At 36.2% G+C, this 13,108-nt stretch overlaps 1 protein-coding gene across 1 annotated transcript; it reads right to left on the bottom strand.

Moving 5' to 3' along the window:
- Positions 1–434: 434 nt before the first annotated feature.
- On the bottom strand, positions 435–12,344 carry nek8 (NIMA-related kinase 8). Its single transcript, XM_081369883.1, has 15 exons — positions 12,284–12,344; positions 10,206–10,411; positions 9,671–9,903; positions 9,449–9,580; positions 9,135–9,343; positions 8,945–9,024; positions 8,572–8,759; positions 8,344–8,491; positions 7,700–7,776; positions 5,764–5,881; positions 5,442–5,592; positions 2,908–3,071; positions 2,661–2,813; positions 1,040–1,198; positions 435–856 (listed from the first exon to the last, which is right to left on the bottom strand). Exons 1-15 carry the CDS (start codon positions 12,328–12,330, stop codon positions 828–830), a joined length of 2,094 nt encoding a protein of 697 aa, XP_081226009.1. The 5' UTR covers positions 12,331–12,344; the 3' UTR covers positions 435–827.
- Positions 12,345–13,108: the final 764 nt, after the last annotated feature.

The raw sequence follows: 13,108 nt of genomic DNA, 5'->3' as shown, positions 1-13,108 counted from the left end.
GAAAAGCGCGCGCTACATTAATGACACGCTCTGAGCATCACGTATTGCACAAAATTACATCATAGCATGATGGACGCACGCACGAGCTCTCGATGGGATTCAACTGAAAATAAAACAAGAATATGCTTTTTAATATGCAATATACATTAATATGCATTCATATTAGAATTGTTCTAGCTAAAAATAACATTACTAAATAATTAAATATAATTATCAATGATTATAATTACATTACAAATAAATTAGTATTATTATTATTGGAAATATAAAGAATATTTTATCCTAAATTATAAATGTATATTTATTATTAAAGCTTTTATTCATTAAAAAAATATTTTGCCAACAAATAAGAACTCCCTTATTATTACTGTCATAATGCCCAGCAGGCATACATTTATGATATACTTTAGAAATTGTGCTTTAACTTCCATTTAGGTGGAAACATAAGCAGCACTTTATTATCTTGACAAAAATAATTGTGCATTTTTTTTCTTCCATTCAGTCCGGCCTCAGTGAGGAATCAGGCATTATTTAACATACTACATATTTATGATTCATTTTAACCTAATTCAGTCTAATTTATGTACACAAACAAAATATGTAATACTGCAAATAGAGAATTAGTGCAATTCTGCTGTTATAAGTAAACAGTTATTTACATTTGTAAAAAAAAAAAAAAAGCTTTACATAGCTGGAAATCATGTTACATTGTAAACGCAACTGCATGGCTTATAATTCTCAATGAGGCGACAGTATCACGTCCAATCCCTCAATCCTTATTCCTCTTCTGTGGAGTGTGTGTAGGAATTTGGGCAGAGGCAGCGCTGTCACTTTGAAACAGGCTCTTCAAAAAATGCTGAGGAAAGGAGAGAAATGATGAGTAAGAATATAGTCACTGTGTTTTAAGGGCTAATGAGAGAACAATGACAACAACATTTGTAATGCCAAATCATCAACAATAGATAATTGCAACAAATACATTACAATAAATGCCTAGATTCTGTAAACATTAGTATAAGTAATTAGAGCTGCACATTACGTTTCACAGCCAACAGTGTGTTTCCATGGCAACAAGCCACTGACGTGACAGTGAAAGGGTGGCTCTCATCGAGCTGCACTGTCTTTGGTATCCCAGAATCCTCTTCTTTCCTTCCAAGTCGACCACGTGCCCCTTTACCCCAGGTGTACACATCCCCCTCTGCCGAATGAAGGAGCAGAACATTTACTCACAATTCTGGCTGAATAACATCTTTGTCAGTCTATTTTTCTGCATGTCAGATCCTGTGAGAATCATGAATGAACAAAGACAACATGAAACAATAAAGGTCTTCAGAGTCTTCTAAGCCTCTGGGACACAGTCGGGGTTACATGCTGACCTTTAGTCACATGTCACATTAATTAACCTACCTGCCCCCACTAGAGCACATTCTGTGACGGAACAAATTGATGGCTTGATAGCAGCCTTGTCTGGGATGCATTGCATTTATTTTGAGCAAACCTTTAGTTTGGTTGTCCAGTTCAATGTTTATCCCAGTATCATTACATTAATTATATTATATTTAGCTTTTTCTCTGTTTTAGGACCATTACATTCCTTTGTATTGCGACAAAAATTTCCCTCCAATTGTCATTAACAATGCAAAACAAAATGGGTAACATGTTATTTCGAAGACCCACTTTAGACATTATAACTATATGTAACTTTGCGACAACATGTCAACTTATTCTACTTACACGAACCCTAAAGGCCCGTTCACACCAAGGACGATAACTATAAAGATAACGATAAAGATATAATTCTAAAAATCGTTCTCCATATTAAAGAATAACAGAGTTCACACCACAACTATAACGATAAAGATATGAGGAACGATATCGTTGGGATCACTTTCAGAACGATTTTTTTCCAGCTGTCGAACGATAAAACACTGACAGCCAATCAGAATCCATTCTAATTTAAAGGTCTCGCGCATTTAAAATGGATCTGGATCATCTGGGCGCGCGCGTGCTTAGAATAAAAAGACCGTTATTGGTCGCTGGTGTGGACACATATATAGTTATCTTTATCGTTATCTTTATAGTTATCGTGCTTGGTGTGAACGGGCCTTAACACCTAACCCTAACCTAACAGTTAACTAACAGTCTACTAATACTCTAATGAAAGTTAGTTGACATGTAGTTGCAAAGTTACTTATAGTTAGTAGAATGTCTAAAATGGACCATCAAAATACATTATTAGCATTAGCATTTTTTAGGCTTTTGTTGAATTGATACCGTTATAAATAAAAACCAAAGCAAAGAGGTTTTTACCCATGCTGGATTGGATGTAACATCAGATTTACCAATAAACATTAAACCTGAATGGTTTAAAATAGCTTTTCAAAATTAGAGGGTTAAAATACATTGTATTACAATACTTTTTCACACTATAATACTATATTACAATAATTACAATACACACTTGTTAATCATGGGTGAAAAATCAGGATCATTATGTCTGGATGCATTGCAGTAATGAAAATTGGGGTGGAAGAATACTTTGTTGTCATTAAAAGATTCATGACAATACAATTTTAAAAATCTTAATTCTCCTAAAAGTAGGCTTCATCAGACTTCAGTGTGACCTGTTTTGTGAGATTCACTAGTATACGTCTTGTTTACCTGCTCCAATAGCCAGAGTGAACGCATCGCCACACGCGGCCATGGTGATTCCCTGCAGTCCTGAGACTTGATAAGGCACTCGACTGGTTCTGCGGGAACTGCAGCCAAGCTGCCCATGCTGGTTACTGCCGAAGGTGAAGCACTGACCTTTCTCTGCATTTAGGGCACATACTCATAGACTGTGAGTCAGTCCTCAGTCTAAATCAAAACAGCACATTGAGTTGGAATGTGAATGAAGTGCTCTGACCTGTGACTGCAACAGAGTGTGCTGTGCCGATGTCCACATAAACAATCTTCTCAACATTTAGAGGAGCAGACTGGACAGGCTGGAACGTGTGGACCTCCTCCACCTGACAGTGAGATGAGGGCTCGTCTGTGCCTGAGACCTTATCCAAACCCAGCTTGTTAAATCTGCATTAAAGATGGTTATTTATTCAGTCAAATATCACTTTAGCAACTCTCTGTGAAAAGTATTGAATGTGCACTTCAGTATGTCAAAAAAATCTACTGCAGATAATATGATATTTATCAAATAAAAGGCCATTTAAGTGTACTTAAAGAAAGTACGTTTAGGCCTGGTTTCACAGACAGGGCTTAGATTGAGCCAGGATCAGGCCTTAGTTCAATTAGGACATTTAAGTAGCTTTTAGAAACGGGCCTTAGAAAAAAACATTACTGGTGTGCATCTTGAGACAAAACAATGGCACTGACATATTTTAGGAAATTATGTTAGTGCAAGTTGCTTTCAGTTAAAACAGTTCAAACATGCATTTTAGTCTGGGACTCAAATTTGTTGTGCTTACAAAAGAAGTACACTTACATAGTTTTAACATACTAAAACGCTTGTGAAGTACTTGATTATAATTTTAATGCAGATTGCTATTTGATATTACATTTAAAGTTAATGTATTTTATATGGCAAATATATTACAAATATTTGTATAATATACAAATATATTTAAATACATTACTTACAGTACAAGTTTCAATAGAAATGACTTTAAAGTATATTTTAGTTTTCCAAAAATGCTTGTCAGCACATTTGGCAGTACAATAGAAGTAATTGTGAAATTACATATAAAGATGTACTTTATATCTAAAGTGGGTCAAAAAAGCACTCTAAAGTTCAGCTAATTGTATTCAATACAACATTTAAACTACAATACATTTTGAATTGTCGTTAACATTCAATTAAGTGTCAATCAGTGTTCTTTTTTTAAAGTATGCTACAGTGTACTTCTTTTTCACAAAGGGCAATGGGTTTATTCTGAAAATCTGCTCTAATAAGGTGATGATACACAGGGCAACTTTTTGAGCAATGTTGCTGGGCAATGTTGCCGTCAACGGGCAACCAGATGAGACACAAGGCCCACGACTGATAAAAATGATCCAGATAGAAATGTATTGCCTATTTTCAATGGGAAAGTGCCCAAGCAACAATCGCTCAGCAAGATTGCCCAGCAACATTGCTCAAAAAGTTGCCCTGTGTATCATCACCTTTAAGGGTCATAAACAACGATATTTAGCACTCAGATGGTGCGGCTGACAGGGTGTGACTGTTATTTAAAATATGGTCATTGTGTTGGTCATGTCCTGTGATGAAATGTCCTCATAATTCACAGTCTTTTCAAATGCTGAAGCAGGAATGAGGAGTGTTAACTCCCTAAACTGGTTTGGCAATCTGTGAAAATCTGCCTAACATAAGCAAAACTGCTTAGCAAGACATTCATGGAGATTTTTTGTTTTTTACAAATTTGAGATGCATTATTATTTATAATTGCAATTAGACTCATACCAGGCTTTTGAAAAATCCATTTGAGGCTCATTAACCAGCAACATGTCAAAATATATAGACACATTTGGGAATCTGTGACAGTCAACACCTCAACCAACCACATGCCGTCTGAAGCTTTGGTAAATGATGATGCCTTCAAGTCATGAGCACATGATGTCATCATTACTAATGGGAAATCTGGGTTTTCTGTGAGCCCTCTTTTTCTGTCTTAAAGACGATTAAAGAATTGTGTCAGTAGAAAATTTGAACTGGAATTTTTTTTTATTATTAATGCTGATTATATAATTTAACATGCACATACTTTGAACTAAATATCCACATTACCCATCATTCAATGTGGAAAACCGAAAATAAATATAGTAAATAATAAATAAATAATGATTTACTGTGCATTTTGTTGCAATGCAAGGAAAAGTTTCAGGAAGTGAAAAAGAGAGAAAGAAATAATATATAAGTAAAAGAGAGAAATAGTGAGTATATCTATATCTATATCTATATACCGTTTAAAAGTTTGGGGTCAGTAAAAAAATTTTTATCATTTTATTCAGCAAAGACGTAATAAATTTTAATGCTACAAAAGATTTAAAGATTTCTATTTCAAATAATCGCTGTTCTTTTGAGCTTACTGGGATAAATTACACTTTAAAACATTTTCAAATCGGAAACATTTATTTTTCATTGTAATCATATTTTTTAAAGTTTTTATTTAAGTTTTACACTATTTAAGAATAAATAAATACAGCTTTGGTGAAAATAAGAGACAACCTTCAAAAACATTTACAAAATGTTACTGACCCCAAGCTTTATATCAATATAAAGTATTATATCAATATAAATATGAATGAAATATAAGCATCCAGCCAAAATCACTTGAACAGACATTACTCCAGTTTTCCCAATGTAATATAATATGTTTTATTAAAGTAATATGATATTTTTCATACTGTTTTTGTACATAATGAACTGTGAGAAGACATATGGAGTACCTGTTGTTCCCAGAGGCCAGGATCTGGTGCTGTGTGCTCATGATCATGGAGCAGTCCACCCCACACAGCACACGCTGGGCTTCAAAATCAACAGGCAAACTCACCTGCTGCGGAGAGTTGTGGCAGTCTAGAGTGGCCAAACCAAGCCGGCCTGTCAAACAGAGACATAATACAGAGTGAGCGTGGCGGAGAGAGAGAACGAGAACGATGGAGCACAAAATGCCAGGCCTGCCTGGAGGCGCTGCTGCTGCTGTCTGCAAGTGTACAAAGAGAAACACAAAGAAACACAGTATTCAAGTGACAAGTGATGTTGCTCATTTACCGTTATCTCCTCGCCCCCAGGAGAAAACCTCTCGCTCATTGGTAACTGCCAGAACGTGGGATGCTCCACAGGACACTTGGACCAACTCATAACCCAGAAGAGCCTCTACTATCTTGGGCTGAATACAAAGACAGGAACATGGAGAAATATGACTTTAATTAACACTAGATTTTCACATTTTGTAAAGAAAACACTAGAGGTGTCCTGATTTTGTTGATCCTGGAACAACATTCCTGTCCGGAAATTTAACCCTAACCATATCCCTATCCTTAAAGGGTTAGTTCACCCAAAAATGAAAATTCTGTCAGTAATTACTCACCCTCATGTTGTTTCAACCCCGTAAGACCTTCGTTCATCTTCGGAACACAAATTAAGATATTTTTGATTAAATCTGAGAGCTGGATCACTCCTCCATAGGCTTCTAAGGGATTGGAACTTGCTGGCCCAGAACAGTTATTAAAGACATCGTTAATATAGTCCAAGTGACTACAGTGGCTCAATCTTAAGTTTATCAAGCGACGAGAATACTTTTTGTGTGCACAAAAAAACAAAAATAACGACTTTATTCCACTATTCATTTCCTTCTCTCTGGGCCTCGAGTGAATTCACGTAGTATAACTGCGCAGCGCTTCTGTGTTGTACGTAGGCATCATGTTGCTACAAGAGAATTGTGGGTGGTTTCCAAGGTGTTGCTATGCAGTTGCTAAGAGGTTTTTTTTAGCAAATTGCCATGCAGTTGCTTGGGTTTTCTGGTTGGTTGCTAGGGTATTGCTAGGTGGTTGCTTACTGGCCCAAGTCTCTATCACAAGCCGAGGCACGATTTTTCTGATGGCAGTTTTGGGCCAGCCATTGTTTTCACATAAATGTATTTTATCTCTACATTTATTTTTTTAAATGTCTATTTTATTATAATTATAACATTCATTATTATTTATTTTTGATTTAATACTAATATTGTGACACATTCTATGCCTGCTGTTTCCATCCTATCACCACTAGAGGTCACCTGTTCACGATTAAGACTTTTTCACTGCACACACAGTTACAGGTTACTTTGGACTACATTTCCCATACTTCATTGCTTCATTGATTATTTCCACACCTGTAGTCAATATCAGGGACTATAAATTACTGATACATGAGCTCACTGGTTGCTGAGTATTGGTTAACTATTGTGAACTTTACTGAGTGTTCATTTCTGTGTCTGCCTGCCCGTTTTGTGACCTTTCTGTTTTGGATATCTCCCTGTCTGCTGCCTGCCTCTGATACCTCTGCTTTGTCCTTCGACTCTGAGTGTTTGCTGCCTGTCCTGATCATCTGCCTGGTTTTGAACTACTCTCTGCCTGTTCTGAACGCATCTCGCTGATTAAAAGCTTTGCACATGGATCCGCACGCCTCTTGCATCTGTCCCACCGTAACAAATATGTGATTTGTTTATTTTTATTTTTTATTTTTACACCTATAAAGACAAGCTTTCTTTAGAACAATCTAATTTGTAATAATAGCTGTAAATTATACAGTTATTATAACCATACAGGAAACTATTATTTTTTTAAGTATTATATACTATTATAGTATTTATTAATATTTTATTTTTCAGTTTTCATTTTAATTTTAGGGTAATTTCATTTTGTAATGTGCTTTTAGTTATTTTTTTTTATTTTAGTACTTGAACTTATTTTATTTAATTAATTTTATTTGTCTAAGTTTTTCATCTAATATTCATATTTAATTTTCAATTAACAGTTTTTTTTAGTTTTTTTTTTTTTAGTTTCAGTAAACAATGAGAACTCTCTCACACTGATCCCAGGCCAGCGGATCATCTTTATTTTTGAGTTAATACTTAAGGTCAGTTTGTTTAAATCCTTAGCTTCCCTGAGCAAGCATCTCTAAATATACCATTGCAAAAAAGAAAAAAAAGATCATCTAAATCTACCTGTGTCACATCGTTGAAGTTCCCATGTCCAAGACAACCATTGCTTCCACTTCCAAACGTCATGATTATACCTCTGTCTGCAGAACCGAAAGCAAATTAGGCAGATTGTAGTTGCTCTTGCATATAAACAAAGAACAACAATTGTTTCTCCGTCAGTGCAAACCGCTGCACAAGAAGAGCAACTGAGCTGGAAGTCAAGCTCTTTAATCCTCTATATCTGCTGGTGACTAATGATTCCCCTGCAGAGACGAATAGTTATAGCATATCCTTTACTCTAGAGCAGACAAATGTACACCGCTGTGCTACAATGCCAGGGGACAAGAGATTAGCTTTTGCAGTGTGAACAAATGCTGCTTAATGAGCTCTGTAGGAAGAATAGTCTAAAGGGGTGATTACATCCTCCTTTCATCCGTTTTTCATTTTATCGCAAACATTTAAATCACTTTGTGCTTAATTTTGCAGAGACAGATTTAAAGTCATGTCCACTTTGCAGCTTCAGTCTAAGAACTGCCCACTTAGGCAGTTTGATGGACATGTAAAGTGACTAAACCTTGTTTGGTTTGGTTGTGTAGTTAGGACCGGTTGATTCTGAAATCGATGATGCCACAACCTGCTCGGAAAATTCTGGATTATAAGAAGCATACCTGTTAGGCAGGTGGTGAAGAGATCACCACATGAGACAGATTTGATCGTGACACCAGACTGTCCCTCCAGGAAGCGGGAGATAAACTGGGGCTGCATCTGCTCAACAGCACCAGGCAGAGTGGGCTCAGTGGATCCGACCGAGGGGGCCTGGCATAGAGTCAAGCCGAAGTAAAAATTAAAAACGGAAATAAAACATGATTGATACTCAAGAAAAATCATCATCTCACCTCCCATGTGATGAGCCTCCCAGATTTGGTGATGCCCATCTTCTGTGTGCGGCCCAGGGACACTTGTATAACCTCTGTGTTTAACATGGGCAGACGCAGAGGAATGGAAATGCCACTGCCCCAGGTGTACACTGAAGATAAAGGCAATGGGTGCATCATCTTTGTTGAAGTTAGACAGGACAGTCCTCCTAGTAGATGAAATGGAACAAATGGCACCTGAAAATCCTCATGCAGAGTTAAATGAAAGCTTACTATGAACTCCAAACCTGATGTTTAATCAGCAAAGGCCAAGGTTGGATTAATAAAATATTCGAAGATGCTTCAAAACATAACATTAGTAAATAAGACAATATTTAGGGAAATAACACCCCACCTCTGGTTCTGGTGCTGGTCACGCGTCCACCAGGTCTTCCATGAGGGCCTGTCTGTGCAGTAGAAAGTGGCTTTTCTATTCTAAAAAGAGAATAATTGAATCCATTTAGCAGCCAAACAAAGTGCATAAGTGCATTTACAATACTTAAAGTGTACAACTAAATGCGATAAATAAAATAAAATAAATCTACCTGCGCATTTTGACGTTGCCTATATCAGTGTAAAGATTGAGCAATGGCCTAATGCAGATGGGATGAGCCATTATCTCATTGAGCTGGGGTCTTTTGGATGGGTCCAGATTCAGCATGTTGAGAATTAGTTGTCTCAGCTCTGGGCTGTAACGATCTGAAATGGGGGCAAATGTGCCACTCATGATCTTCAGCACCAAGGCTGGCAGGTTCTGGAAACAGAGAAGTTGCTTAGCTTGTCATTCACATTATTGTAATTTGTGATGTTCAGATTTTTCAAAATCAAGACAACCAGAAAATAAGAAAATATGTCTTACTGCTGCCTCAAAAGCTCTCTTGAGACTAGCAAGCTCATAAAGCACACAGCCTAGGGCCCAAATGTCACTCTTCTGGTTGTATGGCTTCCCTTCACAAAGTTCTGGAGAGATATAACACGGTGTCCCCACAACCTGTCATGAGAAGGAGGATCTGGACTGTAACTAAATCGCATGCTGTCAAACTCAAATCATTGTGGAAGTACAGACAATTTTGTTACTTACAGTATAAGCTTTGCTCTTGCTAACAAGAATTTTCGAGATTCCAAAGTCTCCTATTTTGACTATCATCTGGTGCTTGTCTAGGAGTATGTTTTGGGTTTTGAGGTCCCGGTGTAGGATGAGTTTATTGTGCACATGATAAAGGGCCAGTAAGATCTGAACAAAGAAATGTAATATTGTATCCTCATCTAACAAGGAGTTGCAGCGTTTCTGTATGTAATCAGCCAGGGTTCCACCTAGGATCATCATAAAGAGAAAAAACATAATTCAAAATGCTTATTATATGACCTATTTTATTATATTTTGCATAAAGAAAATGATTTTCCATCATATTTTGTTTAAAAATATGTTGTGACATTACTGTGATGACACTTTTTTTGTATTAAAAGGAAAACAGATTAAAGGCTTTAAAACAACTCCTACCATACACTTTAAATATTTTTTTTATTATTTTTGCATCACAGTAATAAATATTATGAACTTTGTCCTTAGGAACACTTTAAGTCACCATCAAAAAGTGAGTGATGAAAGTGTATACCCGGAGCATATTCCATAGCGATCATTAGCGCCTTGTCCTCCAGGAAGTTTTCATAATACTCAATTATGTTGGGGTGGCTGAGTAACTTGAGGACTTGGCATTCATTCTGGGCCGCGAGACGTTCATCACGGGACATCTGCTCAACTGGGATTTCCTTCAAGATCACCAGCGCGCCATCGGTGCGTCTGCGACAAAGGTGCACTATCCTGTATCAGATAAAAAGCCAGGATGCAGGTCAATGTGTGCATTTCAATTTCAAGTTTAACAGCTGAATTTAAAGTTGAACAATTTTAGGTTTCAGGATAGAGGTTGAAATAACAGGTTAAAGTGTACTGATGAATGTACTGACAAGCATTTATGGTAAACAACATTATTCTTTAATGTCATTTCTATTGAAACTTGTATGTTGTGTATTTAAATATATTTGTAATTATACTTTTATAATGATGAATTTAGAACTTAGGTTACACTTTATTTTAAGGTGACCTTGTTACAGTGTAATTACACAAATAAGTACTGAGTAATATTAATTAACAACATGTACTCACTAAAGGGTTAGGGTTAGTTGCTTGTAATTATGCATCATTGTTATTACTATATTAAGTGCATGTAACTTCAGTAATTACACCAGCTTAAAATAAAGTGTTACGGAATTTAGTTTAGTTAACTTTAAATTAGTGCTGTCTAATCGATTAATTGCGACTACAAATGTCTTTAATACAAAAAACTCACAGTACAGGCAGAAAAAACTCAGGGAATCACTGGAGAAACAAACCACTAACATTAACGAGACGAGACAAAGACACTGAACCCTAATTTTAAATGTAGGCTACTTTATAGCAAAACTGTTAATATGACATTATCAAAAAGTGCACTTTTTAAGTGTATTTAGGTGTGTTAAGAAACTGTCATGACAGTGCACTCTTTAAGTACACTTAAGATGCCTTTTATTTCATTTATATTATAGGCCTATTACCTGCAAGTACAGTTTATAAAAAAATTGCGTTACTTTTAAGATTTGAAGTACGCTACAAGTATCCAGTCAATCCAATTTAAAGGGATAGTTCACCCAAAAATGAAAATTCTGTCATCATTTACTCTCCCTCAAGTTGTTCCAAACCTGTATGATTTCCTTTCTTCTGCTAAACACAAAAGAAGATATTTTAAAGAAGGTTGGTAATTAAACAGTTGCTGGTCCCCATTGACATCCATAGTATTATTTTTTTTCCTACTATGGAAGTCAATGGGGTCCATCAGTCGTTTGGTTACCGACTTTCTTCAAAATATCTTCTTTTATGTTCAGCAGAAGAAAGAAAGTCATACAGGTTTGGAACAACTTGAGGGAGAGTAAATGATGACAGAATTTTCATTTTTGGGTGAACTATCCCATTAATGCACTTCTTTTACCACAAGGTTTTGGTTTGATCAGTTTAAAAAGCTATAAGACCTTTACTTTTTAATTTACTTAGCCTACAAATAAATGTTCAAATATTTTTACTTCTCCAATATATGTTTTTTACGCTAGAAACTTTGAATTTTGAGTAGGCAACAATTTTCACACAGAACAGTAGCCTACCCACACTTTAACTTAGCCTATAAGTGAGAAAGTGTCATTTCTAAGTATTTTTTTTTTTTCCATTATGTTTGTAACTGGACCGTTAAGATTCTAAAGTTCGATAGTAATTCCATTAGGAAAGCTGTAAACATTCCAGGGAAGTTTAAAACGAGTAGGGTGAGCTACTCATTGCCCAACAGTTCTTTTTCCTTTTGAAAGTGAGAGTTTTCAAACTCTTAATGCAACTGTAACTCGTTGAATAGGGTGATAATGGCTCTGTAACTGTAGGCTACTGATGGAATGCGGAAACGCGAGACAGTGATGCGCTGTATATTCCGCTACAGCTCGCGCTCATTCTGAGAGGAGAGCTGCACATTTAAAGCTCTTCAACTGAGTTCCTCAAGTAAAACTTCTACCGAGTTTAGAGCGTACAATAATATTTTTGTAAATCAACTAGTTCAAACAGACGAGTGCACATCACTAAAAACATTTCGCGAACCAATAACGCGTTCGTTTTATTTACCCGAATGCTCCTCTGCCGACCACTTTAATCTTCTCGTACTTCTCCATGTTTTCTGGATTCTGAACGCGCCCCGTCACTATAGGCAACACTTCCTGTACCCCTACAGAGTTCTAGAGGGGACAAAACACAGCAAATGAGCAGGGGGAACTGACTCTGACACCAGGGTTATGTTATTTAAAGTGAAGTTTGTGTTCAGTTATTACCCAGGCCAGCTTACAAAAAAATAGTCTTAAGGTTTTGCTAGTATAGGGTATTGTGGGAACATTACTTTTGAATGTTTTCAGAAGTTTAGAACCATCTGAAAAAACATTAGACTAACATCCAGTTAAAATGTTTCAGAAAAACGTTCCATGAATTATATAAATAACATTTTTGTACTTATGTTTTGATTATTACATTTACTCATTTAGCAGATGCTTTTGACCAAAGCGGCTAACAATTGAGAAAACAACAAACGATTAATCTTAAAGAGGCAATAAACTCGTGAAGTGCTTGTAGTTTCAGCCATCGCTCAGGGCTGTGTTTCTTAAAAGCATTGTGAGCTAAGTTGATCTTGGAGAACATTGGTTTGTTGTTTGCTTTATTTATTTAGCGCTTTTTACAATACAGATTGTTTCAAAGCCGCTTTACAGTGATAACAGGAAAATAATGAAGAAAGAAGAAAATAGCATCATAGTCCAGCTTAAAGGTATAGTGGAGGATCTTTCCGAATTTTAGATAAGACCCGCCCTCTCCACTTTTTGAAAAGTTTGATTGATTCACCAGAATGATTGACAATTAGGAGGACCAATAGTATAGGCTATCCACCCGGATGTAAAAAATCCT

This window comes from Scardinius erythrophthalmus (genome assembly GCF_964197995.2).
Source record: "Scardinius erythrophthalmus genome assembly, chromosome: 7".
Classification (NCBI taxonomy): Eukaryota; Metazoa; Chordata; class Actinopteri; order Cypriniformes; family Leuciscidae; genus Scardinius; species Scardinius erythrophthalmus.
Note: the sequence above shows the minus strand (reverse complement) of the source record. Positions and strands in the feature narration are given on the sequence as shown.

Coding starts and splice junctions, on each gene's coding strand:
- nek8 (XM_081369883.1), bottom strand. CDS start 12,330: ATGGAGAAGTACGAGAAGATTAAAGTGGTCGGCAGAGGAGCATTCGG. Junction 9,581..9,670: donor GCAAGAGCAAAGCTTATACT/GTAAGTAACAAA, acceptor TTCTCATGACAG/GTTGTGGGGACACCGTGTTA. Junction 9,025..9,134: donor GGCAACGTCAAAATGCGCAG/GTAGATTTATTT, acceptor TTCTCTTTTTAG/AATAGAAAAGCCACTTTCTA.